Here is a 27,580-nt window from a genome sequence, read left to right as displayed (position 1 = left end):
TGTCTAATAGGAAGAGAATTGGCACTCTCTGCTTACTTCCGGGTTCTGGATTGGTTGCAGTAACACGTCTCTGTCCATGCGGGGGCGCTCGCGAGCGAGTGCAGAATGAATGGAGGTCTATGGCGAAATACCCCTCAAAACCCACTTTTCTCAGGATATAATTTTTTGTCTAGTAATTTGAATGTTGTATTCGAAAGGAGATGCAAAGAAATTACACATTGCTGGGTGTTCGATTTTTTTAGAGTCACTTATTTGGTTTAAAAAGTCTTTTAAAATGTCAATGACGTCAGAATGCTGACGTCATTAGCAGAATGCTAGCGTGTTATGGGCAACAACAACTCAACCTGTAAGAAATAGAAAAGAAATAAGTACTCGTTCATTCAACTTTCGACCTATAACCCATGTTGAACTTGCAAAACCTACAATAAAATCTGAGATTTCTCAACGGCATTTGGGTGAAAGAGACACATTTAGCCGACTCCCATTCAGTCTGCACTCGCTCGCGATCACCCCCAGTGGAATTCTATTGGAACTGCAACCAAAATCAATACAATGGGGCTGAATAGGGAGTGCCAAGGCTCTCCGTAGACGGGCTCTGCTGAGACGGTGGTTTGTCGCTTCAACGGAAACTAACCCGACGCAACATCCTGGCCACGTGACCTACACTGCAGCCGGGTCACCCACTTCAAACTTTATGCACCAAGTCTATCTAATCTAACAAATAAAATATTGATTAAAAAAAGCAGTATATCGTTTCTCGTATTCTTGTCATAAATAATGTCGCTCTCCGCAGCGCGCTCGTTTCTGTCGGAGGCCGCTTACGGCGAGCAGGAGCTGGACGCCAATTCAGCGCTGATGGAGCTTGATAAAGGTGCTTTTCATAAACAGCACACAGAGCGTGCATGACTGTTTTCATTCATTTATACGTGGCTTATATCATATAAGCTCTATATGATATAAGATAACGCAGCCCTGTGTTTGTTTACATTCAGAGAAAATGAAATCTGTAGATATCCTACCAATGTAATGAAAACATTCCTGTTGTTATTTTTGCACAACCAAAGGTTTAAGGTCTTGTAAGCTGGGCGAGCAATGTGAAGCCGTGGTCCTTTTCCCCAAACTCTTTCAGAAGTATCCCTTTCCCATCCTCATCAACTCAGCTTTCCTGAAACTGGCAGACATCTTTAGACTTGGGTAACTGTGCACATTAAATAAAAAAAAAAAATCTATATTCATTAGCTTGAGGCTGTCTGTCTATTACCTGGGTGAAGTACTTTATCTGATTTGTCAAATATTTCTGAATAATGACGGTTGATGTTACTAATCTTCTTGTTTGGTCTCTGTTATGACAAGTTCTGAATCTATAAATTCACCCCTGTCAAATTAGGAACAACTTCCTGCGACTCTGTGTGCTGAAGGTCACGCAGCTGAGCGAGAAACACCTGGAGAAGATTCTGAACGTGGATGAGTTTGTCAAAAGAGTGTTTTCCGTCATCCATAGCAATGATCCTGTTGCCAGAGCAATAACTCTCAGGTACTTTCACCTGCGACTGCGAGTGTTTTTCTGCATTCGCCTCCTCAAAATGTTTTGTTTACAAAAGTCACGTTTGTTGTCAGCTTCCTAATATTTAATGACATTTCTGTTATCAATTATTCTGTCAAAGACCATCTAAGGAAAATGTAACTGTATGTACACACTGTGTTAATATATGTTTTTGTGTCTTGTGCATTTTGACAGGATGTTGGGAAGCTTAGCCTCCATTATTCCAGAGAGGAAAAATGCCCATCACAGCATCCGGCAAAGTCTGGACTCTCATGATAATGTTGAAGTAGAAGCGGCTATTTTTGCAGCTGCTAGTTTCTCTTCACACTCTAAGTAAGTGTAATTTCAAACTGTCATGACATGAAAAATATTTTGGTTAGGTACTAGTTCATTTTTGCCAAATAATAAAATGAATTTAGAAGCTGTTTTAGGTGGAAATTTCTTTGAAATGTGAATGTCTATATTTAGGTAATATTTCATTTGATCAATCAATGGAACAGCAAAGGGACTGGTTCTTCATGCTCCCTCCCAACCTTTCTTTCACAGTATGAGGCTGATGAATCTTGACATTGTCATCCTGGAATATGGACATGATGTGTCTTCCTACATGCTTGTTTATGAAATGAAAAGTTACACACTCCATCAATTAGGGTTAGAAGAACTGTTGCCAAACATATAACATGCTAGAAACATAATAACCACTGCAATAATGATCCAGTCAAGCATTTGCCTATTTAAATCCAAACTTTTTTTGGGCCGGGCAGGTTATTATAATATTATAAAGTGGGCTGATGGCTATTTAGAGATAGAAAACATGTTGAACGTAAACATTTTAATCATTTGAATCTTTTTTTTTTTTTTATATAGAGATTTTGCTGCAGGGATTTGCAACAAAATTAGTGAAATGATTCAAGGTATGTGATCTCCTCATGTGAGTGATCTTCATTTGTGTAAGTGTTCTCCAGTCTGATGGGTTGTGTGTGTTTGCCTGAAGGATTGGACACTCCAGTGGAGCTGAAGCTGAAGTTGATCCCGATGCTGCAGCACATGCACCATGACGCCAGTCTGGCCTCGTGCAGCAGAGAGTTACTCCAGGAGCTGGTGTCCTCCTACCCGTCCACAGCCATGCTCATCGTCACTCTGCACACCTTCACCCAGCTGGCCACCTCCTCACTCGTCGATATCCCTGAGCAGGTCAGACTGTAGCCATTGTGTCATATATTGTCTTAAAGTCCCACTCCGATCATATTTTGAGCTATTTTTAAACATTCTCAGTGGTCTTTAAATTATGATTATGCCGTTTTTAGCCAAAATCACAAAACCTGTGCCGTTTTCTGGGACTTCGCTTCAGCAGAGCGGCAGTAGCTCATTAGCAATTCGCCTCTGCGTTGTGGGCGGAGCCTTTGGCATGGAGACGACCCTCCCCCTCCCCTCCCCGTTGCTGAGAGCTCTGTCTTTACGCTAGCTCTCCCGCTAGCTTACACCCCCAACCGAATCCGAAGTTAATCAAAGTTATCATCGATCATTATTTCACTTCGAGACGTCGCGGTAAAAAACAGCTCGACTTCGCCTCGATATTTCATCCCTCCCACAGTGATCAATCAGGACATATTTAGTATCAGTGGATTGCTCGGAATTTCGGGATTATTAAGATGCTACTGTCACCGCTCTATCTGAAAAACTGACTGACTCTCTCACGAGTGATGGGCTTGACACACAAGGGGACAAACGACTGCGACAGGCGAAACTCGTCGCCACCCGGCGTGTGCAAGTCTAAGCTACTTGAACGAGCGTGGAATTTCACATGCACGAATGTCGCCTGTTGCTTGGCTGGAGGAGGCTGGCTGCCCTCTCTCATTATGTAATTATGTAATTACTGACGGGATCAGTCTGTGTTCTCCAAACTTTAGTTTTGACGATTGATAGACGGTGAAAAGTGACTTATTTGTTACAGTATGTGTTCCAATTTCAGCGCCACTATCGGAGCTCTGTTCACAATGACATGCAACGGCTTGTGTGTGTGTATCTGACCCTGCTGCTGAGTAAAATTAAACACAAAACACAACTTCAAAAAAGCCCCTGTAAAACGCATTACATTACATTACATTATAATCTACATCGCTTCAACACAGATGAAGTTAAGTTAACAGAGAGTTGCCACATTATGCAGCACTGGCGTTTTTGCCCGGTAGAGGCAGAGGGGAGTATGAGCTTGTGGCCCCGCCCAGTGTTGTTGTTGTTTATTTATTTCAACAGGGACAATGTGCAAAAAACATTAATTAAAGATGCCTTGCACCAGATTTAGCCTAAGCTAGTTTCCATCTGCAGTCCCTGAGCAGGTGAATTACAATACAAAATATACAATATAAAACTCAAATGCAACTATAAATTCATTCAATCAGCCATACACCCATTACAGCCACCAGTCCTATTATAAACATACCAAATTTACTACAGTAAAACATTACTAAAAATCATATATACATACACAGTTATCAATGCTGACACGACTGGGTTTCCAATAACGCTTTCTTTGTATTGCGAGAGAAGTCCTTTAGGTCTTAGGAAAGTTTCAGACTCTGTGGGAGTTTGTTCCATTCTTTGATGCCTTTAAATGAGAAGGCTGTCTGTGCAAAAGCCGAGCCACGTTTAGGCAGTCTGCAGTCATTGCGACTCGATATAAGTGGAGTTACTAGGTCACAACTCCAGTCTATTTTAGCCGGCATTTTGGCGTCTGCTACTGATTCACAGCCATTTGAATGCAGAAATACTCAGAAATACAACTTTGAGCTTATTTTTCTCAAGATATGTCATCTAACATCAGAAAAATGCCACAAGAACATGTTAACACCTAGAAAAACATGATTTTCATCGGAGTGGGTCTTTAAAGAGTTAGTTCACCTGCAAATTAAAACTCTGTCATCAATTTATCGTTAAAAGATTGCGATCTCGATTCAAATAGCCGCGTGGTCTCATTCCTAAATGACAACGATTAACATTCAAATTCAAATGGTTGTCCCTGCCGCTGATCCAGAGAGAGCAGTTGTCATGTATAGGTATGAAACAGCTTCACAATCAATGTTTTCAACCACACTGTATCGTTATTTATGTTATATAGAAGAACTGAGATAAAAGTTTATAGTTCGGATATAGACGCTGATTTCTACAGATGCAACCTTTATTTTTACATCGCTTAGCCTATAAAAAGCTGGTGCGGCAGTTTGCATTTTACTTTCCTTTTAAATTAGCGTCAGTTAACCCTTCGCAGGGAGTTTGATTGACATGCGATCTGACCAATCATAATCCGCCATTTTTGTCTGACAAAGCAGTCAGGAGAGTTAGAAGATTAACGTCGGTGGATTTGAATTTGAATAACGGTGTGTACTGACGTCTTTCCGCGGTTAAAGCAACAGTACTTCTGATGTTCATTCATGTTTATTTGATGCTATAAATTAACCAAAAGATGAACGGTTCACGGGCAGCTTGTTGGAAACTTTTCCTTCGTCAAAGCAGAGACCAGGAGACGTTGGGATATCTTTCAACAGAAGTTACTCTTTATTGAGAACTCGCTGTGCGTTGCTGTAGTCATCAAGTCTAAACTAATGGCAGTGTACATTGTAATTTTATATACATTTCAAGGGGGAGGGATTTACATAGAGGTGGATACACTCGGAACAAAGCATGTAAATGAAGTATACAGGTTTAGGAACCCGCCCTAGACTCTAGAGTGTTACCAATCCTAATCCAATCAGCATAACTATTCAAATGCATAAATGCTAATCCAATCAGCCTAACTATTCAACGACTGGGGCTCAGGCTCGGGCTCCAAGAGCCATTAAGGCCAGAGTGAGAGTCTCAGTAATCTGACTCATTTAACTTACAATAGAGAAAAAAGGTCTGGCTCAGTTTATATACTATTGTATTGGAACCTAAATTAAACATTTAATAAATTTGTAATACAACAAGCTTTAACTGAGGCAATCTGTCACGACACATTAAAGAGTCACAAAACAGTATGTCTATTTATGGTTTAAATTAAATGTTACCTGCTCGGTCCTGTCTGTCAGTGCGCTGTCAGTGTCCTCACTCTAAAAAAATATTTGCATGATTTATCACAACTTTTTATCTTTTGTCAAATCAACTTAGATAGTTAATGTGGTTCAGATAACAATATTTTGAGTGTATGTCAATTAAACCAATCTCCTTCATTGTATTAACTAAGATTTTTAATTTCAACAAACTCAAAATTTTACTATATTTTTGGATATAAACACTGATTTCTACGGAAGCAACCAAAATTTAGTAGTCTGACATCGTCATACTCACATTCTTGTCAGAATATGAGTCTGATACTGCTCTATTGGGCTGTGATTATGGGGCGTGTTTCAACCGAACCAGGAAGGAAAATGCCTCTGCACTTAATTGGATAGACCTACAACCAATCAGAGCAAGCAATCAATTTTTCATTCATGTTTCCGATCGACAAATGCCTTGATCGCGGTTCTCTGTTCCTCTTTTAAAATGAATGTGCTGTCGATATCTTCTATAACAGACGTGATGGCGGAATCTACACATCTCGATTCTCCAGCGACAGCCATCTTTGTTGTAAACGAATTCAACCCAAGCGCTCTTTGGTGACGTGGATGATTACGTTACTGTTGATCATCTGTCCATCATCGTATAAAGCCCGCCCTGACAATTTGATTGGTCCGAACAGCTCTGGTTCGTGCATAGTTGTTTCTTAACAGATCAAGTCCAGACCAAACTTCCCGACCTCAAATGTTGTGGCGGGGCTAAGTTCGGCTGGCATCCAGGCAAAAAAATTTGTAAATCACCTTTTGAAAGTAACATGACGCTTCAAATAAAGATTGTATCAATTGCATCGTTACACCAGTAGGTGGCGACAAGTGACTTATAAAGAAATGTACTGTACTTCTGTCACTGTCACTGAATCGTTCACTCAAGAGACTCGTTCAAAAAACGCTGATTCATCCAGTAAGTGAGTCATTGAATCATTCAATTCATTCAAACCCATCTTGATTCTAGATTCATTAGACATTTGAAATAGTCAGAAACATTTGTCAGAACCTATAGTAAATTACATGTTATTTTGTTAATCATGGGAGAATTGTGGTCGCTGTTTGAAACCAAAAAACCCTAATCCTCAGGTCATTCCAAACCAATAAGGCTTTGGTTCGTCTTCGAAAAACAAGATAGTTTTAATGAAATCTGAGAGATTTCTGTCCCTCCATTGACATTCTATGCAACTACCATTTTGTCACTTCAAAAAGCTCATAAAGAGATCGTAAAACTAACCCATATGAATCGAGCGCTTTAGTCCAAATTTCCTGAAGCGACTCAATCAATGGAGGGATAGAAATCTCTCATTTTCGGGTAAACTCTCTCCCTTTAACGACTAAACTTGAAAGACAGTGAATTTAATATACTGTATTTACAGCAAAAATATATATTTTACTGTGAAGTAAAATAGTGATGTGTCTTTGGATGGGAATGTGCAGTTCATTCCTCCTTATACAAGCCCCCCACACCCCCCACACCCTTTTTTTTTGTCTTGTAGATTCGTCTTCTTCTCCAGTACTTGAAGGAGGACCCCAGAAAAGCAGTGAAAAGACTCGCCATTCAGGATCTCAAGCTCTTGGCTAAAAAAGCTCCTCACTTGTGGACCAGGAAGAACATACAGGTCAGAGAGTCATAGATGTTCATGGGACAGTCATCTGGTTAATTTCTTACTAGTAAATGTCGAATATATATCATTTCCGTCATATGTGTTTGTAGGTGCTATGCGAGTGCGCTCTCAGCACCCCGTACAACAGTCTGAAGCTGGGAATGCTCTCTGTCCTCTCCACACTATCTGGTACCATCGCTATTAAACACTACTTCAGCCCTAATACAGGTACACTACAGACTCAAACTGTATAAAACATATGTTAACTTTATTAAAAATGCTTTTATGCAAGTGTATGCAAAAGATTTCATGAGGTATCTTTACATTTCTCATGTAACAACGTGAGTTTAACCACCTAATCTTTCTGGATGTCGCAGGTGAGGCGTCTCCTGCACCCCGTCACACTGACCTGGTGAAGCTGGCGCAGGAGTGCTGTTACCATAGTAACCTGGCAGTGGCAGCCCATGGAATCACTGTGTTGACCAGCATCGCTGTTTCTTGTCCAGAGAAAGGTGTGTTTCTTCTCACCAATAATTAAATTTGGCTTGTAAAAACTAAAGGATATCCTTAGCCTTCACTTTAATATTGAGAATGTTTAAATGAAAAATAACGTTGCATTTAATCTGAATATTTTGTCAGAGGTCATCCAGCTGGAACAAGAAACAGTGATGGGGATGGAGTCTCTCATTCTGCTCTGCAGTCAAGATGACAGTAAAACTGCACAGGCGACACTTAAAGTGAGTGTCAATCAAAGGTTTACAGGTCTTAGAGTATGTGACTTATGTCCCAAATAGCTTCTTCAGCTCTTGCGCTGGTTTGAGGCCACATTTCAGTAGTCTCACGAAGCCAGGTCCACAATGTAGCTTATTCTGACACAGAACAACGGACACTTTAAGGACTTAAACTCCCGTCAGTGTCTCCAAAGCCACTCCTCCTCCAAAACACATGAACGCACACAACTAGAGCAGAGTCTGCAAAGCGCCATGAGAGACGGCGTTAAATTACCTCAAAGCATACAATTTGGATCGAATGCAATGATTGGACAGACATTTTTTTTGGTCCTGAGACTTCCACAGAAGATATATGTACATGTTTTAATATTTAGACCACTTCTATTATTGATTGCTCTCAGGATGTGAAGAGAGTTTTAACCATTATAACAAAAATTGTTTATGAAAAACATTGCCTACCCTACCTTTAAAATCAGCATGGAATGAAAATCGCGATAAGTTGCGGTTTTTTTCTTCCCTATTGTGACGTATATTCAAGTGAAGCGGTTTATCAAACAAGAAAAAAAATGTAAGCTGATTGATTAGATGGTTGGATGATTGTGGTTTGCTATTGGTAGATCTCATTTGAGTGACAGGTTGTCCCTTCCTCACGCCAGTAAACGCATCATCAGAGACAAGAAGAGGTGATGCTGCAAGAGGAAAGGAAAGTTATTTTGATTAAAGATTATGAGGGCACATGAATAAAAAAAAATAGTGATGTGCATGGATAAACCATTTATAATGAATACTGCAATGTACTATAAAAAATAATCGTCAATTTTGATTTTTATGTTGACTTTAAAAAGGGTTTAAAGGGATAACCCACCCAAAAAATGAAAATTCTCATAATTTACTCACCCTCATGCCATCCCATATGTATATGACTTTCTCTTGTCTAACACAAACAGATTTTAACAGAGTCCATATAATGCAAGTGTACAGGTCCCTCAAAGTTGATGCTTCAAAATGAACATGACGGTAATCCATACAGTTGATGAATAAATGTCTTCTGAAGCAAAACAATAGGTGTGTGTGAGAAAAATACTAACATGTTTAACTTTTTAAACTTTAAACCATCTCTTCCGGCCAAGTGTCATGTACATTTTGCATGGCTTTTAAAGCATCCACTTTGAGCATATTTGGTTGATCACTTTCTCTCAGCCACGATCCTCCCATCTGCTATGATTGGTCAAGATGGTTTATCCCACAGTGCGGTCAAATTTACTGATGTTCGGCAAATGTTTCATGAGCGAAATCCAGTCATTTCTATATGAATCCACACAATCTGTGAAAAATTTTCCCAAACATATTTCGCAAAGTGTTACATGGATGATGCATTGACCAACAGAAAGCTGTTTGGTTTGAAAGTGACTTCATATATTGCTACACTGTTGACAATAGACAGTGGACCTTTTTTGCCTGCAGAATTTCCAAGAGGTCCTCGCAGCACCCTGTAGTGCGATTAGATCCACCAAATAGTGAATCTTATAACATGCATGTGCATGTTATTGTGTATTTTGAAGACCTTATGGTCTATTTGATGATAATATGGTGTACTTTGAATGTATGTAGAGTAGCGAGTTGGTAACCAAAACATAAATTTTCCTTAATTCAGGCAAGAAACAACTTTAACCAAACTAAGAGAACGTGACCACTAAATATACACACAATAAACAGAAACAAAAAAGTTTTTATGATTATATTAGACTACATGGAATATTCGTGCTTTAAATTTGATTTTTCACTTTGAACCCTTTGAGTGAACTGCCAAAAATCTAAAAGATGCTTTTAGAAATGGTGAAAAGCCACATCCACCCTATTTCTTCCCTTCAGTTTATGCTGAGTATTTTTAAGTCTTGAATTGTTACGTTTTGTTTGAACCCAGACGGCGCTCACCTCTTTGGTGAAGATGTTGAAGAGCTGTCCTCATCTCAGTCAGAGCTCTGTGGATCTCCTGCTGGGACAGCTGCACTGCGCATGTGACTCCGCACGGGTGCTCATGTGTCAGGCTCTGGCTGCTATTGCCACCCAGCAGCCGGTGCTGGCAGAGGGGATGCTGGGAGATCTGCTGGAACTCTTCAGGGTGGCGAGTCACAGAACCTCAGAGAAACAGCAGGAGCTTCTGGTGAGCAAGTACAAAAAAGATGTCCAACTGTAGCTCTTAAAGTCTCAATTTCCTAAAATGTTCCCAAGAGTTATTTGTCTTGTTGCTTTTCGTAGGTTTCCTTGGCAACAGTATTATTCGTGGCCAGTCAGGCCACACTCTCAGCTGAGGTGAAGACGGTGATCAGGCAGCAGTTGGAGAATGTGGCCAATGGTTGGACTGTGTACCGCATTGCCAGACAGGCCTCCCGCATGGTGAGCCCACTTCGACTTCACTGGATGATGTCTTTTATGAAACCAAACAGTTTTGGTTACCATTGACTTCAATTGGATGGACAACATACAATGATGCATTTCTCAAAATATCTTCTTTTATGTCTTTAAATAAGATCTACAGCAGTGTCCTGTAGTTTGACATGGTAAAATTGTAAAGTACTGTCATTTTTTTTTGTGATTCTTGTATACATGGAGTTTTTAGGATTATATTAATTTATAGCTCTTTGATAAAGTGCCAAAAATCTAAAAGATGCTTTTATGGTGAAAAACCTAATATATTATCTTTTATAGTTAAAGATTTTAACCTAAAAACTTAAAAAAATAAAACTAAATTTTGTTTTATAATTTTATTTTAAAATTTGGTAACACTTTTTTGTACAGTGTCCTTGATACACATTACGTGTAGCTTCTACAGTAATTATTATAAATTGTGCATAATTACTTGCAACTAACCCTAAGTCAAAGCCTATTCCTAACCCTATAGTAAGTACATGTAGTTAATTATTATGACTGTACTTAAATGTATAATTACACTGTAACAAGGACACCTTAAAATAAAGTGTAACCTAACATTTTGCTGACCTTTTTATATATATATACTGTTTATATAATTCCAGACATTCATCCTCCATAGTGAACCATATGTTCAAATCTTGTTCTGATATTTATTTAGCTTTTTCAGGATAGTAAAAAAAAAAAAATTCCATGAAAACTGTCATGATATATTCACTGTACTGTACAATTTATACATATATTTTTATATTTGGGCTATTGTAGTGAAAAAAAATGTCACAATGCACAAATTAATTTTATTTATTATGTGTGTTTCTATATACATGTATTTCTATTATTATTTATTTATTTATTTATTTATTGTGACCTGGATAGTTCTTCGTGAGATTCACTCAGACAGGTTTGTCGATGTATTTGCGCTATAAAGGTAAAATGACTTCAATTGTTTTTTAATTCATCCACAGGGCTGCCATGATTTTTCCAGGGAGTTGTACCAGAGCCTTCGCACTCGCGTGGCCTCAGAGCACTTCTACTTCTGGCTGAACAGTCTGATGGAGTTCTCTCAGGCCGAGCAGTGCCTCAGTGGGCTTTCAGATGGAGACTACAGCGCGGCCATGAGCGCCATCTCTGAAGCACTCAAATCCTACCAGAAGGGAATCGCGTCTCTCATGGTTAGGATCCGCCAGTCGTGCCCTTTTCTTTTGCAACTGGTTTTGTCCACATTTTTATATTGAAGCACAGAACTGATTATAATCACATTCTGCCTTCAGGCCGCCAGTACGCCGCTGAGTCCTCTGGCGTTCCAGTGTGAGTTTGTGAAGCTGCGTATAGACACTCTTCAGGCGCTGTCCCAGCTCATCTGCACCTGCAACAGTCTTAAGACCAGCCCACCTCCTGCCATCGCCACCACCATCGCTCTATCCTCGGGCAGTGAACTGCAGCGCTGCGGGCGCATTTCAACACAGGTGCTAGAAAACATATACAGTCAAACTAAAAATTATTCAGACACCAGATATAATTTTTGATATTTTTTATTGGTGGGTGCAGGACACTATAGTTTATTTATGTATGTGAGGATAGCAAAATAAAGTAGGGGTGTCCCCGACTATGGATTTTCATAGTCGAATCAGAATCGGTATGTCTTGCCTATAGTCGACTAATAGTCGAATCGTGGGGGTGGGGCTGGGGGCGGGGCTTTAACATTTCAAAGCGGCGATGTACAGAAAATCACACAAAGATATAGAAGAAAATGTATAAAAACATTTTGGATCAATAAAACTAAGAAATAGCATAGCCTAAATAACCCCAGAAAGGCCACACTGCATTTCATATGCAAATCAAATTAAATCGTCTAAATTACCTGTGCGAGCAGGCTTACAGCACAACATCGATGCACCGAAAAAATAAACAATTAATTTACTAAATTAAATTAGAACAGAATATACCTTTCTAATAAATAAAAATACAAAACGAAATAAATCAGAATCACAAGATGAGTGCAGGGGAACATATTCAAAACACAAGCCACAAATAGTTAGATTAGATAACCCTGACAGATCAATAAATAAAATAAAAATAAGGAAATTATTAAAATAACGATAGTAGCCAGAATTTTCAACTTTGTCTTTTTAACTGCAGAAATAGCAATAAATACTAAATTGGAGTGGCAGTCTTTTTAGCTAAAAATGTTCACAGCATGCAAAAATCAAATTAGAACTGGCTGAAAAGTTTTGAAATCACTTGTAGGCTACCCTACCTGATCGAGAGAACAAATCCAGTCTTTCACTCTGTCTGTGTCCGTTGGAGTCTTTTCAAATTGTGCACGCGGATAAAATACATTCTAACGTGAAACGTGTTAACGCTGGCCGGCAGAAGTGCGATCATGGTTTTCCTGATGCTAAATCCAGCCTTGGAGAATATCCTTTCTGATGGTGTACACCCACACTTTGGATTTTCTTATCCCAGACATTGTTAAAGATTTAAATCCTTGCCGCCAAGACGCTCCTCTGTCGGTCACGGATTGAAAGTGAAACTTAAATCTGTCACGGGGTGTTTGGATTTATTCACGCACGTTAAAAAATATTTATTAAAAGCTTCTTTCTTTGCACATTTTTATATACAGCATTATCATAATTGGCTGAATATTAACGTATTGACAGAAAACCAGTAGTTCTATGTGAAATCAGCAATTGAGCGCTCTCATATAGGCAAAGTGGCATGATCCTCGTTTCATAACACCTCTGCGAAGATTCGACCGTGAGATCGGTAGTCGAATCAGGCTCCTCCAATCGAAGCACTGAATCTTCGACTATTCGGGGTCACCCCTAAAATAAAGTAAAGTAAACTGTGCATGTTATACCCAAAAAAAATAATTCTTCATACAGTGGAATACTAGTAAAAATGTATAAAAATTTGGGACCAAAAATTATTCAGACACTTTGACCTGACCATGTTTTCTTAAGTGTTTTTTCTTCAATTGATAATGCGATCTTTTTACACCACAGACTGAACAGAATTAAGCATTGCTTAGTAATTGGTTGACCTAAATTGGTATTATCTAATTGTGTACTTTAACAGATGACAGCTATTCAACCTAATTCATTTGTGAGACAGCCTAACAGAAGGATGGCCAAAACCAGTGAATTATCAACTGATTTGATAACTGAGTTCTTGAGTTCTGATTTGAGTTCTTGTCATATTTTATTACCATTTTCAAAACTATAGCGAATAAACTATGATAATGTGAGAAATGTTGAAGGTATCTGAATACATTTTGGTTTGACTGTACATCTCTTTGCCTGCATATTTTTTGTTTCTCTGATTTCCTCAGTATTTTAAGAAACATTATGTCTAGGAATTGCTTATGAGGATGGCATGTTTATTGTATGCTGCTGCTTTTTTTTGGTGGATTTTATCAGATGAAATTATCCATGGATGAATTTCGAAGTCTGGCGGCTCGCTACGCTGACCTTTATCAGTCTTCGTTTGATGCCGACTACGCCACCCTCCGTAATGTTGAACTGTATCCTTTTTCTCCTGGGGAACGATCTGAGACCGGTGGCATAAAATGCTCAGATTAGTTTTACAAGTTTACTTCTTTTTTTTTTTTTCTTTAAAGGTGAAATATGTAAGATTTTTATGTTAAAATAATTCTCTTAAACTAGTTCATTGATTACTGTTAGTATGCCATTCATGGGGTTTATCTCCCCCAAAACTGTAAACATTGAGCATCCCAGACACCATCTAAACACTGAGAGCGCTCCGCTCACATCTGAGTTCCTTTCAGCTCAGCCTATAGTGTGATTTTGGGGGCGTGGCTAATGTAGCAGGAGGAGCCAGACCATGGCTGACACGGTACATGGGAAAAGACATTCAGCTTCGGCTACGGAAAGCGCAAGCCAAAATTCACTGCATTTAGACCTTTAAAGAATAAAAAGTTTGTGAACACATCAATGTGAATGGGGCATTGCGATGCAACATACAATTGTACGGGAAACAGGTCAATTTAGATCAAATGGAATTATTAATTTATTTATAGGGAATTTTGAAAGAATCACTTTTTTTACGGCCGTGCAAATGACTCGTCCAGCATTCATTTGAACGGCCGTAACCATCAGCTCTGGAGCGGATATAAATATCCAAACTATAGTGAAAACACTATTTATTAGCACGGTAACATGGGTCAGCAGTTTAAGGCATTAAAAAAGTCTCGTGGATGTTTGAAGTTGGACCTGTGCAGCAAAACTTAACTTAGAACCAAGACTCTTAACGGAAAAGAAAAGAAACGAAGTAAGAGAAAGAAAAGTGAGACGAGAGTAGTTAGATGGCTTGAAAGAAATTGTTTAACTTATGTTCTTCTGATCTTGATCTGCCTCTTCATCGGCATGGCTTCTCTACATCGTCTTCTAATGCTTAGTTCGTGTCCTAAGGTTTTAAACTCAAATGTTTGTCCAGCCTCATGAATGAGTTCTGACTGATTAGCCACTGTCTTTAGTTCGGAGGTGGCTGTTTCTCCTCTCATCATAAATTACACCTTATCTGACTAGACCCCTGGTGTCTTAAAGGTCCCGTTCTTCGTGATCCCATGTTCCAAACTTTAGTTAGTGTGTAATGTTGTTGTTAGAGTATAAATAATATCTGTAAAATTATAAAGCTCAAAGTTCAATGCCAAGCGAGATATTTTATTTAACAGAAGTTGACTACATCGAACGGCCCGTTTGGACTACATCCCTCTACTTCCTTCTTTAATGACGTCACTAGAACAGTTTTTTGACTAACCTCCGCCCACAGGAATGCTCCCTCAACTCTACCGAAATTCGTTTATGTACTTGCGCACTTCTAATAACTTACTGTGTTTACTCGGCTCTTACGGGGATTTTCTGAAGTAAAACTGACGCTTCATCTTTTGTGTGATGTACAATAAACTTTATTAAACTCATCAGTATATGTTTGATCATCATTCAGACAGCAGACTTGTAGGCTATTAATAAATAATGGATACATACAAGCAGATGACAAATACGTTATAATAACCGTAATTAAACTACTAAACTATACCTGTTTCATCTCTATACAGCACTCTGACTCTGTAGGCATTATTGTCCGACTCGAAATGAACACCGTTACTGAGAGTTTCTGATATTATCATCATTCCGTGAGATGAAATTGTCCTGACAGACTGAGCGCGAGCTCATGAAGCTCCGCCCCCTGTGTCGTCCAGCAGCAGCTTATTTGCTTCACACACTAAAAGGGCACACACTAAAACAGAGCGTTTTTCTGAGCCCATTTAAAGACAATTTAAACATGCTGTAAAAAATGATCTGTTGGGTTGAAACTTCATTTTGAGCTGAAACTTCACATACACACTCTGGGGACATCAGAGACTTATTTTACATCTTGTGAAAAGGGGCATAATACAGGACCTTTAACTTTCCAGCTCTAGCAGAGAGTGCAAAGAGTACAGTTTAGACATGATTTCTTATAATAAGAATATGACACATCTTACACAGATTTAAATCTAGCCATCTTCTGAATTATGAACAGACACACACAATGGTAGCAAGCAAGGCACTGTTTCAATTAACCATTCAATAGTTATAACAATTGCATGAATTATGTGTGATCTAAGTATAATAGTCACATTTATAGGTTGTAGACATGATATAGAAGCATCGTTTTGGGATGATCTTATGTATTTTGATATGTGAAGTCTGAATCTCTGTGGGTTTTAAATGCTGTCATCATTTACTCACCCTCATGTTGTTCCAAACCTGTATGACTTTCTTTCTTCTGCTGAACACAAAAGAAGATATTTTGAAGAAAGTCGGTAACCAAACGACTGATGGACCCCATTGACTTCCATAGTAGGAAAAAAAATACTATGGAAGTCAATGGGGACCAGCAACTGTTTAATTACCAACCTTCTTTAAAATACCTTCTTTTGTGTTCAGCAGAAGAAAGGAAATCATACAGATTTGGAACAACATGAGGGTGAGTAAATGATGACAGCATTTTCATTTTTGGGTGAACTATCCCTTTAAGAGATTTCCACCATGGGGTCGCTCAGAGGTTTTTAAGAAAAGGAAGGTCTGTTTTAAGTCTCTGTCATGGGATCAAACTACCTCTGATGTTATCTTTGTGGGGCTCGAGCTGTGCCATCTCCGAACAAATCCGTCTTTTACCAACTACCTAACAATGGTAACGTTCTTCCTTTAGCTAGGCTCTCTTTGAGGCTTGCATGGCCACAAAGTACTTAGCTGTGGGGTTCTTTAGTTAGCTCAGACTGGCTGGAGCCCACACATTATTTATGGTCCTAGATTGTTGATTTGGGGTCTGGAGTGTTGATTTGTGTGGAATTTTGTTTGAATGCATCATCTGGAAGATTCATTTGTGTTTGGTTCGCCCTCAAATCCTACACAATGGATGCTTCAATACCACACAACATCATCATGCACCCATTCAGAAAGACAAATGTACAAAATGTGCTCGGTGATGAAACATTGGATGAGTTTATTTTAGATGCTCGTCTAGACAGAGTGTTAGCCTACTCAGTTGCTTATCATGACATAATAGCAACACAGCTAAAAGTATTCCTAATATGTTTGGAGCTTTTATTGAAAGTAGCCTGATTTGACCTGTTGAGACATTTCTTCAAGTACCCATAAGAGCTGTATTTGTGCTGTTTGAGTTGGGGATGGTGCGAAGCACGTTTGCAAGATTGTTTGAAAATATGCTGTATTTTTGTAATTCCGCTAGGTGCCACTAGTGTCGCAGAAACATACTTCACCTTTAAGACTGGTCAACTTTTTTTTAAGTCAGTTACATAAAAACGTGAACTGGTTTAATTCGAATCTGAAAAGAATCTTGGCTAACTGCTAGTTGATAAGACGTTGTTAAGACACGCTGTGTCTGAAATCACATATTGTACAGTATACTAATTTTGTACGTAATACATTAGTGATTTGTTTGGATTAGATTAGTTTATAATGTTATAAGGTTTTTAAGATATTGTAAATATGGTGTTCATAAATGAATCTCAAGCTGCTCTGCAAAACATATGTACTTTCCTTAAATCTTTTCTCAAGACAACAGCAAAGCTGCTTGCTTGTATCTCATGTTATTGAGGCTTTAATAATTGATCCGCAAACGGCCAGGTAAGAATAATATTCTAACTCATGAATCCGTAAAATGAATCTTAACTTTAAACAGATGCTTCAAATATTTATTGTGGGATTTTGACAAGATGTTTGGGAGATTTTTATACGTTTTAATATTTCATTGGCACGTTGTAATGACATCTGGTTCAGTTTCCAGGAGTTCGGCACACATGGATCGGTTCTGGCAGAGAGCGAGTATGAACTGAGAATGCTGGCTGTGTTCAATCACGTCCTGGAGGAAGTGGAAAACTTAAGCAGGAAGCACCCTCCTGTCTCTTACCTGGTAATGTTGAAGTGTTTCCATTGGCCGACTTTTCATGTCTGCAGATCTATTTGGATTCACTTTTCCTAGACATCATCTCCCTTTCATTTTTCTGTTTCTCGTTTTTTTAAATTTGTCTTTTTACTATCCGTTTCAAGCACACTGGCTGCCTGTGTGATGCCGTCATTGCCATTTTGAAGGTACCACTGTCATTCCAGAGATATTTCTTCCAGAAGCTTCAGTCCACCAGCATTAAAGTAAGTAATCTGTACAATGCCACTTTTAAAAATAATTGAATAATTGACTGTGGTTGAGACTCCTTCACCTGCATAACTCTTGTGCAAAGTTTGCAAATTTAATGTGATATCCACAGGATTTGCATTTGGGTTGAAATATTTCTATGCAAGGTGACGTTTTTCTTCATCACCAACTCCATCTTTGCTCACAAAATGATAGAAAAAGATTATTGTTTCCCTTAAAGGTCCCGTATTATGCCCCTTTTCACAAGATGTAAAATAAGTCTCTGATGTCCCCTGAGTGTGTATGTGAAGTTTCTGCTCAAAATACCAAACAGATCATTTTTTACAGCATGTTTAAATTGTCATTTTTTGGGGCTCAGAAAAACGCGCTGTTTTAGTGTGTGCCCTTTAAATGCAAATAAGCTGCTGCTGGACAACCCAGGGGGCGGAGCTTCATGAGCTCGCGCTCAGTCTCTCAGGACAATTTCATCTCACTGAATAATGATAATAATCTGTGTATTTTCTATAGAGTTTTGGTTTATGTCGTTATCTATTGTTTCTCTTAATTGTAGAGGGTTACGTAACATTGTTAAGAGGAAAGCCATTTTTTGTATTTGAAGCGCTTTAATACAGATTTTTGTTTTTTGCAAGAGTGCCATTCGGATAGTCAAGATGTACATTTTTGGAGGTCACAATGGGGACTAGATTTATGGTTAGCTCACGGAACTACTCACTCTGCTGGGGTTTGTATCTTGAAAAATCGCTTTAAAGGGAAAATAATAAGTTCTGAGTGTGATACGTCTGGACATTACATTTTACTTGTCCTTGAAATTTTAAATTCAACCTGTATTGTTCTTAATGTATATGGTTTCAACTTGCAAAAAGAAAATAATGCCTTTTTTGACAGATTAGGTGATCGGGTGACTCGTATGTTAGCCAAATATCCTAATTCTTATCTGATCTTTGGAGGTGATTTCAATGTTGTCCTGGACAGCAGGTTAGATAGGTGGCCTCCTCAGGCTGGAAATACAAGTCCAGATTATGTAATTACATTTATGGAGAAATTTTCCTTAATTGATACATGGAGAAAATCTCACCCATCACAACAATGCTTTACTTGGAGTAATAATTCTTTATCTAGTCAGTCCATGATTGATTATTGGCTTACATCTAAGGATATAGTTAATATTGTTACTGATATATTACCATCCCCATTCTCGGACCACAAGGCTATTTCAATAAGTATCCCCTTTAGTTCTTCTGTAAATTTAATTCAAAAGTCTGGATACTGGAAATTAAATAAAACGGTACTTCAACATAAAGAAGTAATCACTGCCATAGAAAAAATTATTTTGACTTATTGGAATAAAGCAAAAATTTAAAAAAAATATTGTAGCAATTGGGAACTTCTCAAATTTGAAGTAGGAATTTTTTTTAGGAGGTACTGCAGTGAGTTTGCAAAAAGAAGAAAGCTGAAGAGGATAACATTTTATTTAAAATTTCTACTTTATTATCCAAAAGAGAAGAACTATCAGAATTTGATAAAGCAGAACTTATTGAACAGAAGCTCAAACTAGAGGAGATTTACAGACAAAAGGCTGAAGGAGCGTTTGTTAGGTCGCGCAGGAGGTGGCTTGAAGAGGGCGAAAAGAGCTCTGCTTATTTTTTTAGACTTGAGAGGCAACAAGCTAGAAATAATCATATTGAAAAATTGAGGATTAAAGATAATATTGTGGAGGACCCTAAGATTATTGCAAATTTTTGTTCTGAATTTTATAGTAATTTGTATGCTTCGAATTTCTGTCAACAATCTACATCTCAGTTTTTAGAGTCCTTACATAATATGAAGCAGATTAATAATGAAGAGTCCAATATATGTGAAGCCCCTCTTAGTTTACAAGAAATTATTGATGCAATTAATTCTTTGAAAAATAATAAGTCTCCGGGAACAGATGGGTTGACAGCTGAGTTCTATAAAGCTTTTAGCAAACTTTTATCCCCTTTTTTGCTCGAAGTTTTCAAAGAGAGTATAGAAAGAGCCCTGCTTCCTCCGACTTTGTGTCAAGGACTTATAACTTTAATTTCAAAACCAAATAAAGATCCCTTGTTAATTGATAATTGGCGGCCAATTACGTTGCTAAATAACGATTATAAAATTATTGCTTTGGTTTTATCAAAAAGATTAAAATGTATTTTGAATAGTTTAATTGATGAATGTCAATCTGGCTTTCTACAAAAAGGGCACATCTTTAATAATATACGTCTGGTTTTAGACATTCTAGATTACTCTGAATTTCTCTCTAATGATACTCTTATTCTCTTCTTAGACTATTATAAAGCTTTTGATTCCCTGGAGCATGAATTTTTGTTCCAGGCTCTTCGTAAGGTGGGATTTGGTGACTTCTTTTGTAGATCTATTAAAATGCTCTATACAAATTGCAATAGCTCTATCAAACTCAGCAGTGGAACCTCTCCTAGATTTACCCTGAATCGGGGAGTCAGACAGGGATGCCCAATCTCCCCTTATCTGTTTCTGATAGCTACCGAACTTCTAAATTTGCATATTAGAGAAAGCCCTTTAAAAGGAATAACTGTTGATGACACCGTTTTGTTTTTGAAGGATGCCTCTCAGGTTGCGGTAGCATTAGAGACTCTTGAGCCCTTTTCCAAAGCCTCTGGCCTTCGCCTTAACATTAACAAATGTGAGTTACTCCCAGTTGGTCATTGTTTGGAATCTTTAATTTGTAATATTCCTGTGAGAGAGAGTGTTACTTATTTGGGAGTTAAAATAATCAAAGATGATAAAATTAGATGCCCTTCCAATTTTCTTCCAATTATTGAAAAGACACGTAAGGTGTTGAACCATTGGTTGCAAAGAGATTTGTCACTCAAAGGCAGAGTTCTGCTTACTAAGGCAGAGGGCATTTCTCGTTTATCGTATGCCGCTCAATCGATCTCTGTTGACAAACACACATGTAAACTAATTGACAGTATGTTGACAAAATTCCTGTGGAAAAACAAAATACACTATATTAAAAAATCAGTAATACTGAATACGTATGATAAAGGTGGGTTGAATTTTATTGATTTTAGCTCTCTAAACAGTAACTTTAAAATAAATTGGATAAGACAATATCTTAAAAACTCTTCATCTATTTGGAATATAATTCCTCGGTTTATATTTTCTCATGTGGGTGGCTTAGAATTTCTTTTGATGTGTAATTATAAAATTGAAAAACTTCCAGTCAAACTTTCTAAATTTTATCAACAAGTACTTGCTACCTGGAGGCTTATCTATAAACATAATTTCTCCCCTCATAGTTTTCTTATTTGGAATAATGCTAATATTTTGAATAGAAATAAGTCTTTATTTTTTCATAATTGGTTTAGTAATGGATTGTTGTTAGTGAATCAGCTATTTAATAATGAAGGGAATTTATTTTCGTTTGCAGACTTTATTACAAGATACAAAATACCTATGACATTAAAAGAATTCAAGGTGCTTACTAAGGCCATACCTGCAGGTATACATATGCTGTTCAAAAGCAGTGTATATACATCCACACTATCTGTCTGTCCTCCTAGACCTGAACATACCTCTGTCGGCACTATCTGTTTCTCTGGGTTAAAGCCTAACAATTATAAAATTAGATCCTTATTTTTAAGAGAGATTATCTCTACGCCTTATGTTATTTTCTACTGGAACAGTTTCTTTAATAATGTAAATTGGACTAAGGTTTGGTCATTACCTCAAAAATTCCTCCTTACAAATAAGGTTAAAGAAATCTCATATAAATTAATTCATAGAGTTTATCCCACAAAGGTATTCTTACAAAAATTTAAAATTAATATTGATTTAAAATGTTCTTTTTGTGAATGCTCCACTGAAACAGTTTCACATTTGTTTTGGTATTGCCAATTTACCCAGTATTTTTGGAATAATGTGGAGGGTTTCATTGCTAATAATATTTTAAGAACATTTTCTTTATCTTATAAACATGTGATTATGGGTTTTTATATAAAGGATCGCTCTTTAAAGGACGCTGGTTTTATTATAAATTTTATTTTATTTGTATGTAAATTTCACATTCATAAATGCAAGTTTTCAAAAGGCAAACCTCTTTTTATGGTGCTTGAAAAGGAGATTAAAATGTACATAGATGCTATCTCTAAATCTAAAAATAGTAAAGCAATTAAAATGATTAATATATGCTCCTCCTTTAACGTTTTCACTTAATATAAAAAATAAAATGTAATGAATGGGGCTGACCCGAAAAGTATATTCTCTGTACTTAAATTACACTGTAATATCCTATGGAACTGTTATATATATAATGTAGATCTGTTTGTATAATGATGCTTATGTACCCTCTCATCCTTTTTTTTTTTTTTTTTTTTTTGTGTGTGTGTTCTAGTTTGTTCTTTTTTGTTGAGGCATGGAAAATATTTTTGTTATACAAGATATGGCACTGTACATGCTACCTGTTGTTGTCAATAAAGCATAGAAAAAAAAAAAATAAAAAAAAAAATGATAATATCAGAAACTCTCAGTAACGGTGTTCATTTCGAGTCGGACAATAATGCCTACAGAGTCAGAGTGCTGTATAGAGATGAAACAGGTATAGTTTAGTAGTTTAATTACGGTTATTATAACGTATATGTCATCTGCTTGTATGTATCCATTATTTATTAATAGCCTACAAGTCTGCTGTTTCGGACCAGGTCTGAATGATGATCAAACATATACTGATGAGTTTAATAAAGTTTATTGTACATCACACAAAAGATGAAGCGTCAGTTTTACTTCAGAAAATCACCGTAAGAGCCGAGTAAACACAGTAAGTTATTAGAAGTGCGCAAGTACATAAACGAATTTCGGTAGAGTTGAGGGAGCATTCCTGTGGGCGGAGGTTAGTCAAAAAACGGTTTTAATGACGTCATTAAAGAAGGAAGTAGAGGGATGTAGTCCAAACGGGCCGTTCGATGTAGTCAACTTCTGTTAAATAAAATATCTCGCTTGGCATTGAACTTTGAGCTTTATAATTTTACAGATATTTATACTCTAACAACAACATTACACACTAACTAAAGTTTGAAACATGTGATCACGAAGAACGGGACCTTTAATAATTATATAAATATATATATCTCTATCACAGGCTGACGATATGATTATGGAGCATATCGACCAGCACTATACTATATATGCCATAGATGTGCACAAGAAAACCTGTGTTCGAGTCTCAGCCTGAGGTTCATGCTTATTTGTTCATCAATGACGTCATCAGCGACTAGTCGACGTCGACTCAAGTTTAATCACATAAATGTCGACTGAAAGTCGGTCAACCCCAATATATAATTTCTATGAAATATTTTACATTTTATACACACACACGCATATATATATATATATATATATATATATATATATATATATATATATATATATATATATATATATATAAAAAAAAAATTTATATATATATTTTTTTTTAATTTTATATATATATATTTTTTTATTTATTTATATTATATGTGTATATATATAGCCTTGAAAATTGAGTAAGATTATTAAAATTTAGTAGCATTCAAGTACAAGTCAGTTGCTCAGAAAAATTGTATAGTATATTTCCTCAAGTACTTTACATCCATGTCTGTTACTATATAGAATGACAAATAGCCCTCTGTGCTCAATTCATGACTTTTCTTTCGTAAATTTCAAACTGTCTGAAAGGTTAGACTTTTATATCATTTTAAAATGATTTTTGTTTTAGCTTGCCCTCTCTCCATCTCCTCGTACCCCCAACGAGCCAATCCCAGTGCAGAACAACCAGCAGTTGACTTTAAAGGTGGAGGGGGTGGTGCAGCATGGCTCCACTCCGGGACTGTTCCGGAAGATTCAGGCGGTCTGCCTTAAAGTCAGCTCTACTCTACAGACAAAACCAGGATCAGACTTCAAGGTGAGTTCAACATTGTTGATCATCTAATGCAGTTGTTCTCAGCTGGTGGGAAACATAATTTCTCAGTTGCGTACTCTCATGTTCTCAACTTTGATTTTAGATTCCTCTTGATTCCAAGACCAATGAGATTGAGCAGAAAGTGGAGCCTCATAATGATTACTTCAGCACACAGTTCCTGCTCAACTTCTCCATCCTCGGCACACACATGGTCTCTGTTGAAGCCTCAGTTGTAGACACCAGTGGGATCGAATGGAAGACAGGACCAAAAACCACTGTGTCGGTAAAGTCTATGGAAGACCCTTATTCCCAGCAGCTGCGACATCAGTTACAGCAGCAGCAGCAGCAGCAGACGACGACGACAACTGGGCCTCAGCCGGGACCCCAGAGGAACATCTGTGCCCGATTCCAGTGACCTCCAACCTCATCGACTGCTTACTGCCTGTATTTTACTCATTCATAGGCTTTCTTATTTGTGTACTCATTGCGTGAGTGAGCGAGTGAACTGCTATCTGGCTAATTTGTCTTTGTGTAATAATAAATAGGCTCACATTTTTCTTCTGTTGTATACTTCCATAAGTCTCTTTGTAAATGCCTAGTAAAATAGCTTAACTAAAATATTGTTTTTATTGCATTATGGGTCTCCTTACTTGGTTTCACCGTTATGGTGGATCGGAACAATCCTAAAGAATGATTTGTTTCAGAAGAGGAATATTACTTCCACTTTAAGGGTGATACTATAATTTAGATTTAAGTTTTGTCAGGTACAAATTAGTTCCTTACCTTCTGTGGTAGATATATTAAAGTCCCCCTGAGGTGAAAATTAAGTTTTTAATGTCGTTTATGTGGTGTTTTTAATATGGTTTAACCCTCAAAACGTATTCACTTTATAGCCCTTAATCCTGTAATTGTGGACAAATGTGGGCACAGAGGACTCAGGTGTGATCCTATTTTTTATTTATTATAAATGTTATATCACTGTCTTCGATAATATTTTGTCTATCCATTTATGGTGTTTTTTTTATTTTGGGGGTATTTTTGAATTTATTTACTTCAAAAAGTACCATATTTTCTATGTAAATTATGCTTATTTTTATGTTTTATTTTTTATATTTTTTTAACTACATTAAAATATCATTCCAATAAGTTCTTAGAGCTAAAACCTAAAGATGAAGTGACTTTGCTGTCACCTGGTGTCTTATTTTGGTATTAAATTAACAAAAAAACAATAATATCAATAGCCACTAGATGGCTATAGTACTTAATGGCTGCATATAAAGGCTGAACTCTATGAACCACTGTATAAAATGAATTTGACCTCTTAAGTTTTTGACTATCACAAGTTAAAATTGTAATTTAAAAAAATATATATCTGTGTTAGGTGAGACTATACAAAGATGCCAAAATATGCTTAGATAAATATGACCATGCTACAAGGAAAAGACAAAGTAGTAGATCATTTATCATTTATTTCAAACACAAAACATCAAATTTAAATAACTAATTAGTACCAAACAGGTAAAAACATACATAAAATAACTAGTAAAATAATTTTTAGTAAAAAAAAAAAAAAAAAAGCCCAGCTCTGTCATAGGTTTATTGAATGCATTGTTTGTGTTTGTGTGTGTGTGTGTGTGTGTGTGTGTGTGTGTGTGTGAGAGAGAGAAAGAGAGAGAGAGAGAGAGGGTGATGAGCCAGGTGGATGATTGGATCATACCAAAAAACATGGTCAGACATTGGCTCATTCAATTATTTGTTTTTGTATGTGTGAGTTTTTATATATATATAATATGTATATAAGCCCAGCTCTGTCATAGGCTCATTGAATGCATTGTTTGTTTGTGTGTGTGTGTGTGTGTGTGTGTATGAGTGTGAGTTTTTGCCATGATGAGAATGTTGTACACTACGCCAATGCAGACACTGTCATGGTTTATCACAGGGGCATCAGTTGGGACCTGACCAACCTTCCTCCATCTCCTCGTCCTCCGTTCCAGAGGTTGATTTGGTTACATTTGGAATCCCCGACTATCCTACCCTAGCTAGCTGCAAGTTTTACCTTTCCTTTGAGAACTCAATCCACAAGGACTACATCACTGAGAAAATAAATGGGCCGCTTGCTGCAGGAACCATCCCTGTGGTTCTGGGTCCTCCCAGAAGAAACTATGAAAACTTTGTTCCCGGCGATGCCTTCATTCATGTGAATGACTTCCCAGATGCAAAGTCACTAGCAGAATATCTGCATCAGCTGGACAAGGACGAAGAAGCATATCACAGGTTCTTTAACTGGAGGAAATATCTCTCTCCAACTCCTCATTTAATACGACAAACCCAAGAGTTTATTCTGCCTATTTGCACCGCCTTTGACCATATAGCACGACACTGAGAATATAAAGAAGCTCATGATATTTATGAATGGTATTTCAGTTAAAGTAAAATTTTTGGAGTTTGTTCAAAAATAGTGATGATTTTTTCTACATACATATTTTTAGATAATCATTTCCAATTGGTTTCATGACTGATCACTTGTGTAATGATGTAAAAAGATAATTTTGTAATACCCAGATAACCATTGATGTAATACACAGTTTTTTGTACACAGGTTTACCATGTTAAGACGACCGATTTGAACGTGTTTCTCAATACGCACATTCTGGCCATGTTCAAACTTGTAATATTTTTGTTTATTGTGGCCTTGTTTTACTGATATCTTCTGTACTAGAATAAATAAATAAATGTTACATTGTAAATTAAGTAAATGTTATATGATCCATATTATAAGTTATAAATTATAATTTATCTATATGGGTTATTAAATGTTTGTTTTAGGTTTTTTGCCTATCATGTTCAAAAGTATATAGCATATGTTTATAACTGAACACACACACACACACACAACTTTATTCACTTTCACATAATAATTTTTTATTATCTTTTATTATCAATTTTTTATTACCTTTTATTATATTTTTTGTCAGAGCTGTTGTGTAAAATAAGTCAAATAAGACAGCAGGTTAAACTATGTCCTCAGAACAAGAGTAAAGTGTCTGTTTTATCGGTAAAAGCCAATAGCCAACTGGATAGAAACAAACTACTTAAAATTAATTTTCACTTTGTGAATCACAAGTGGTGATAAATGTTTTTAAAGTCTAAAAACTGTAACTATTTTAAACACAAATGGAGACATGAGTTCTGCTTTGACCCTATAGTTTGTTTGTGCTGTTCTGTCTCTGTTGTTTACAGTAAACATTGTATTGGATGCTGCAGGCTGATGAGTGCTAATTAGTACATTTTATTTAATCTATGTTTTGATATGGTATATTGATATACAGGCTCGACATTTAGGCTACGCTTGTCCGTGACAAGTGGATGTTTTGAAGGGGCAAGTGAAAGAGAATTTTACTTGCCCGACAGGGACAAAAAGCCTGATTAAAACATCAATAACAAAAAATAACTATTCTGCATTCATTTAGTGTAAGTGCCGACTGATAGTGAATATAATAGCCTAATATAAGATATAATGTAGCCTTACTGACTATAGACCCCTTTTGCGCCTACGTCACGGCGCTAGCTGGAGG

At 37.1% G+C, this 27,580-nt stretch overlaps 1 protein-coding gene and 1 pseudogene across 2 annotated transcripts; both read left to right on the top strand.

Moving 5' to 3' along the window:
- Nucleotides 1-602: 602 nt before the first annotated feature.
- On the top strand, nucleotides 603-25,170 carry ints7 (integrator complex subunit 7). The gene is made up of 20 exons (XM_081377880.1): nucleotides 603-871; nucleotides 1,065-1,194; nucleotides 1,388-1,534; nucleotides 1,739-1,876; nucleotides 2,411-2,457; nucleotides 2,538-2,737; nucleotides 7,122-7,244; nucleotides 7,340-7,457; nucleotides 7,607-7,741; nucleotides 7,869-7,966; nucleotides 9,885-10,124; nucleotides 10,220-10,357; nucleotides 11,356-11,562; nucleotides 11,662-11,856; nucleotides 13,810-13,913; nucleotides 17,476-17,544; nucleotides 17,698-17,830; nucleotides 17,968-18,066; nucleotides 23,823-24,008; nucleotides 24,109-25,170. Exons 1-20 carry the CDS (start codon nucleotides 778-780, stop codon nucleotides 24,418-24,420), a joined length of 2,913 nt encoding a protein of 970 aa, XP_081234006.1. The 5' UTR covers nucleotides 603-777; the 3' UTR covers nucleotides 24,421-25,170.
- A 760-nt stretch (nucleotides 25,171-25,930) lies between these two features.
- On the top strand, nucleotides 25,931-26,433 carry LOC308698709 (4-galactosyl-N-acetylglucosaminide 3-alpha-L-fucosyltransferase 9-like; annotated as a pseudogene). Its single transcript has 2 exons — nucleotides 25,931-26,005; nucleotides 26,038-26,433. The product of its transcript is annotated as a 4-galactosyl-N-acetylglucosaminide 3-alpha-L-fucosyltransferase 9-like (transcript).
- Nucleotides 26,434-27,580: the final 1,147 nt, after the last annotated feature.

This window comes from Scardinius erythrophthalmus (assembly GCF_964197995.2).
Source record: "Scardinius erythrophthalmus genome assembly, chromosome: 11".
Classification (NCBI taxonomy): Eukaryota; Metazoa; Chordata; class Actinopteri; order Cypriniformes; family Leuciscidae; genus Scardinius; species Scardinius erythrophthalmus.
The sequence above is the reverse complement of the archived record's forward strand: the minus strand, read 5'-3'. Positions and strand labels throughout refer to the sequence as shown.

Excerpts from the sequence above, each read along its gene's own strand:
- ints7 (XM_081377880.1), top strand. The coding sequence starts at position 778 with ATGTCGCTCTCCGCAGCGCGCTCGTTTCTGTCGGAGGCCGCTTACGGC. Across the intron at positions 7,967-9,884 it reads CTGCACAGGCGACACTTAAA|ACGGCGCTCACCTCTTTGGT; the intron begins GTGAGTGTCAAT and ends GTTTGAACCCAG. Across the intron at positions 11,857-13,809 it reads GCGGGCGCATTTCAACACAG|ATGAAATTATCCATGGATGA; the intron begins GTGCTAGAAAAC and ends GGATTTTATCAG.